A 5,168-nucleotide genomic window follows, 5' to 3' on the forward strand; every position below is an offset into this window, starting at 1 on the left:
GTTGCTGATGCCCCACGTCGCCTCTGTCCTGCATCGCTTTCGCCCTTTGTCCTCACATTTTAATTTTGATACGTGAAAAGATGAAAATGACGATCATTTTAATATTTGATATATCATGTTTCATATTTTTTAAAATTAATTAATTTGTTTTTATATTTTTAGAATATTTTATTTCTTACGCTTACTTCCAAACGTGCGCCTCGCGCTTTTGAAACTATGGTCTCATATTAAAATATAGTATCACTAAAGTTTTTTAATTGCAATACACTATTTTATATATATATGTCAAAAACTTGTGTGAGACGGTCACACGGGTCGTATTTTGTGAGACGTATCTCTTATTTGAGTCATCCATGAAAAAATATTACTTTTTTCTCACGGATAGTATTTTGTGAGACGGATCTCTTATTTGGGTCATCCATAAAAAACTATTATTTTTTATGATAAGAGTATTACTTTTTATTGTGAATATCGGTATGGTTGATCTGGCTCACAGATAAAGATTCGTGAGACCGTCTGACAAGAGACATACTCTTAACTTTTTCAATTATTTTTTCACATTATTTTTTTGATTTTTATTTAGTTTAGCTCACTCATATATAAAAATCACGATTTCGTTCTGAATATCTATCAATAGTTATAACTTTGAGGAAAACGAGTCTTAGATCCACACCACAATTCCCTGAACATTTATTTTGACTAGATTTAGAATTTCCAATCCAACTATTTACAATTGGATTGAAATCCAAAAAGATGAAATATTAATTTTTGAAGATAAAATTTCACAATTTCTCTTATTATTCCGAAATGATGAGCATATATAGTGTACCAAACCAACAAAGACTTTTTCTTTCACATGATCCTTGTAAAGTACCTTTGCAACCGCAGCTTATTGAGGACTATGGTTAGATATATATAACCTCCAACTTCACTAATCATTTGGAAAAATGCATACCTGAATGACATGTTGAGTATTATTGTTCCCAGCGTTCCCCAAAATCCAATGACGAAACCAAGTACAGTAGATATATAAAATCCTTGCGTAATGAAAGAATCCTCTTCAAGGTCTGCATTAGTACATGCATTGCCATCATCATTGAAATTTGAATCTCGGTGAGTTTCGTCGTCTCCAAGGCAAGATGTGTTGAGTATAGGACGCTCACATAGTAGAGCGTTCCCTATATAGGCCGAATAATCGAAGTGAGAATCTGTTGGAATTTTTCCTGACAAATTGTTGAAGGATAAGTTCAACACTCCCAAAAAGCTCAATTCTGAAATGGTATTCGGAATAGCCCCGGAAAGTTGGTTCCATGAAAGATCAAGAAAATCAAGAGACTTCAAACGACTAATGTTTTGAGGAATGGATCCGCTCAAATTGTTTCTCGAAAGGTCCAATATAACTAAACCGGTGAGGTTTGTGATTTCGTCAGGTATTTCGCCGGATAATGAGTTATTTGAGAGATTGATGTAGTTGATAAAGACTTTAGAGCTTGTGTACTCCACCTCATTTCCCTTCAACATTAAATGTATACCATCCACGTACTTCTTGATCATGACATTCACGCCAAAACCATGACGAATGTAGACTCCAAAATATGTTTTGAAAAAGGAAGCATTCGGAGGAGAAGCTGGTGGAGTAGTCATGGTTGTTAGATTTTGAAGACATTTTGGTATGGCTCCGGAAAATTGGTTTGAAGAGAGGTCTAACACTTGAAGTTGTGGAAGATTGCACAGGTTCAAAGGTATGCTTCCATTGAAAAAATTCTTTCGTAGGCGCAGAACAACAAGCTTTACATGGGTACTGTTTGCTATCCAGTCTGGAATATTTCCAGTTAGCCTATTTTCACCAAGATCAATAATTTCCAACATCGTATGATTTCTCAGTGATGCCGGGAATCCTCCCGTGAAACTATTATTTCTTAGATGCAACCATTGTAGGACTTGTAAGGAGCCAAATGAGCCAGAAATCTTCCCGGATAAATTATTGCTTGCCAAATTGAGATATCGTAAAGATTTAAAGTTTGAAAAACAATTAGGAAGCCGGTCGAACAAGAGGTTATTCGAGAGGTCGATCGTATTCCAAATCGTGCTAGTGCACAAAAATGTGACAGAACCCGAAATTCTGTTTCTTGATAAATCTATTATTGCTGTGATCATACTGCTAGAAAACATACAAGGAGATAAATAGAATGACACATCTATCTTAAGGGAATGGATGGATAAGTTTGGGAAGACACCATATATTTGGTTAGTTGATAGATTAAGATAGAACAAATTACGAGCTACTTCAGGAAACCAACTTGGGACAGTATCTGTTTTATTAGAGTGAGACATGTCCAGAAAGCTGATTTTCTTTTGTGTTCTTAGCCACATCGGAAATCGGGGGCCCAGTTTGCATTGTGGTAGAGCTAGGTACTGGAGCTGAAAAGTTGGTTCCCAGGAAGGACTGAGTTTTAGGTTCAGAAATTTATTATAAGAGAGATCTAGCACTTTTAATCTTGAAAGATTGAATAGATGAGCTTCCGTGATCATGTCTTCTAAGTTATTTGAATAAAGGGACAAACTCTCTAGCTTAGATAAGTGTCCAACGCTTTGGGTTAAAGTTCCATTAAACATATTGTTGTAAAGATACAACTTTTTCAATGACGTGAGAAAAGAAACATCAGGGATAGAACCTGTGATTTGGTTGTCGCCTAAATTCAGCCAAACGAGACGGGGAAGTTTTAGAAAGCCCTCAGAGATGGTTCCATTTAGTTTGTTTACTTGAACTTTCAAGACCGTCAAGGATGAAAACCTCGAAAAATCAGGCAGTGATCCGCTTAGATAATTGTCACTCAGATCCAGATACTGCAACTTGTTTTCTGAATATCCAAACAAGTTCTGTATAATATCAGAAAATTGCCGTCAGGTTGTTTCCTGCCAAACTTAGGTGTTCCAAACTGCTCTTGTTTCCGAGAAATTTATGAAAATCACCGCTTTTAGCTTTCATGTAAGAGAGATCTAGATACCTCAGGGACCCCATGTTTCGAAAAGGATGATCATCAATTGGACCCATTACAATGCTCTCAGAGAGATCAATATAAATAATGTCGTTGCTGAAATTTGACCACCATCGAATATAAGAGGGATTGAGTTGATTTCTTGAGAGATCTAGGATCGCAAGCTGCATAGTCGTATTGATCGAGGGCCGCAGAGCAGAAGGAAGTATATATGGAAGTTCACAACCACTCAAGTGTAACTCTCTTAGGTAAGTTAGTTTACTGATAGCTTGTAACCAATTCGTTGCGGTTGAGAGGTTGACAGAACTCAAGTCCAAGGTTTCGAGGGAATGAAGATGAGAGAGCCAATCGAGATTCTTGCTATGGCGTAGTGCATGATTAAGATCAAGATGTTGTAGCTTGGAAAGGTTCCCAAGATGCGGAATTGGTGCGTGGAATGTATTACCTGAAAGATTGAGATATCTCAATCCTCGCATCGAAACAACAACATCTAGAGCGGATGAATCTTGGAAGTGATTGCGGCTGAGATCTAGATATGTTAGATGTTTCCATTCACGCAATAAGGGCTAATTGTACCTCTGAGAGGAGCAGTACTGGTGGACAAACCATCATCCAATGGACCTCGAAGATCTAGTCGTGTGACATGATTCGTTCGAGCATGACAGTGGACACCTCTCCATTTGCAGCAATCCCTTCTACTATCTTCAACTCCCCAAGAGGAAAGTCGACCGTATTCATCGACAATCTCGTCTTTCATGTCGAGAAGAGCCTGCCGCTCCCTTTCGAAGCACCTGATTTCAGTAGAATTTTGTAGTTTGGGAGAACAATGTGTCAATCCAAGCAATATCTGAATACTAGACAAAACTAGAAGCTTGAGAAAGTTGGTTTCTTTATTCATTGTAACTACTGTTTTCCGAATATTGAAATATGTTCGGAATTTTTTATGAACAATTATGAATCAAAATCAAGCCATTTGGAGTGATGACATGACATCAGAAAATACTTTCATAACGCTGATTAATGTCCATGTGAGACCAAAAAAATGCTTACGTGACGCTGATTAAAGCTCATATGGCACCGGAAATACTGACGTGTACAACGTCATATCAACATTTTTATAAAAAAGAAAAGACCAAAAGCTAAAAGACAATCTAATTAACATGTTAGAAAATCAAATTTAAATACTTACATAACCAAAACACAAAATAGACAAATTTAAAGAACAAAGTTGCTATTATTCTTAAATGGAGCGAGAGATACACGCAATCAATTATGAACATTCCAATTGGTAAAATCTAATTTGTATTCCTCCAAAACTATCTAATTCTTTTCACAAATTCAAATGTGGGGTCACTCCATGTGGAAGATTGATGATACATATTCTTTGTTGTAAATCATATATGTTGAATATTAAGAGTCTCATTTATAATTCAAAGCAGTAGAAAAAAATTCAATCGTGGTGAATGAAAATGAAGTTACGTACATGAATGGTTGAACAAAGCCCCGTCAAAGGGACACGCGGCTTTTAAGTTTTAGCCCAAATTTTAATGTGGCTATATTAAATTTTGGTATTTTTTTTCTTTTTACAAAATCATAAAAAATATTATGGTGTACAAAAACTTTGATTAAATCTTTAAATATGGTTATTGATATATCATAGATGAGCCCACTATGGTTAAGCCCAAACCAGATTTGGGACCTTTGGCTCATCCCTAGTCCAAATGGAAGACAAGCTCAGCACGGGTCCAAGTACTCTCCTATAAACAACAAGTTTAAGTGTTCATTTCATTTATTCACTATATTATTTTTCAGCAGCACAATTAGCTGCTCTCACCTCATATCTTCAGTCTCTAACTTGAGCGTCGGATGGGCTACGTCGGGACACCCTCCCGGCCTCCTTCTAACGGTCTTCTTCGTGATTTCAGGCTCAGAGCAAATTTGAAGTCTGTGTCTGGACTAGTGATATTTGCTGGAATCGGACCTTAAATTTTCCGTGAATATAAGTTATTTTAACGATTAATATGAAAAATAGTTTAGGAATGTTTCGAAATTAACTAACATTTATGTGGGGTAATCTTGGCAATTATTTAGAGTTCGATTAATAATTAATAATTAATGGTGTGCAAATAACAACACACTTGCAATACATAAGAGAATAGAACAGAAAAG

General features: G+C 36.3%; 1 protein-coding gene across 1 annotated transcript; it reads right to left on the bottom strand.

Annotated features, from left to right (window-relative positions):
- Positions 1–852: 852 nt before the first annotated feature.
- On the bottom strand, positions 853–3,897 carry LOC140986554 (receptor-like protein EIX2). Its single transcript, XM_073454847.1, has 3 exons — positions 3,576–3,897; positions 2,974–3,528; positions 853–2,861 (listed from the first exon to the last, which is right to left on the bottom strand). The coding sequence occupies exons 1-3, from the start codon at positions 3,895–3,897 to the stop codon at positions 853–855; spliced, it is 2,886 nt and encodes a 961-aa protein (XP_073310948.1).
- Positions 3,898–5,168: the final 1,271 nt, after the last annotated feature.

Source organism: Primulina huaijiensis, chromosome 10 (genome assembly GCF_012295235.1).
Source record: "Primulina huaijiensis isolate GDHJ02 chromosome 10, ASM1229523v2, whole genome shotgun sequence".
NCBI lineage: Eukaryota > Viridiplantae > Streptophyta > Magnoliopsida > Lamiales > Gesneriaceae > Primulina > Primulina huaijiensis.

Coding starts and splice junctions, on each gene's coding strand:
- LOC140986554 (XM_073454847.1), bottom strand. CDS start 3,897: ATGAATAAAGAAACCAACTTTCTCAAGCTTCTAGTTTTGTCTAGTATT. Junction 3,529..3,575: donor CAGTACTGCTCCTCTCAGAG/GTACAATTAGCC, acceptor TAACATATCTAG/ATCTCAGCCGCAATCACTTC. Junction 2,862..2,973: donor TTACATGAAAGCTAAAAGCG/GTGATTTTCATA, acceptor TTGGATATTCAG/AAAACAAGTTGCAGTATCTG.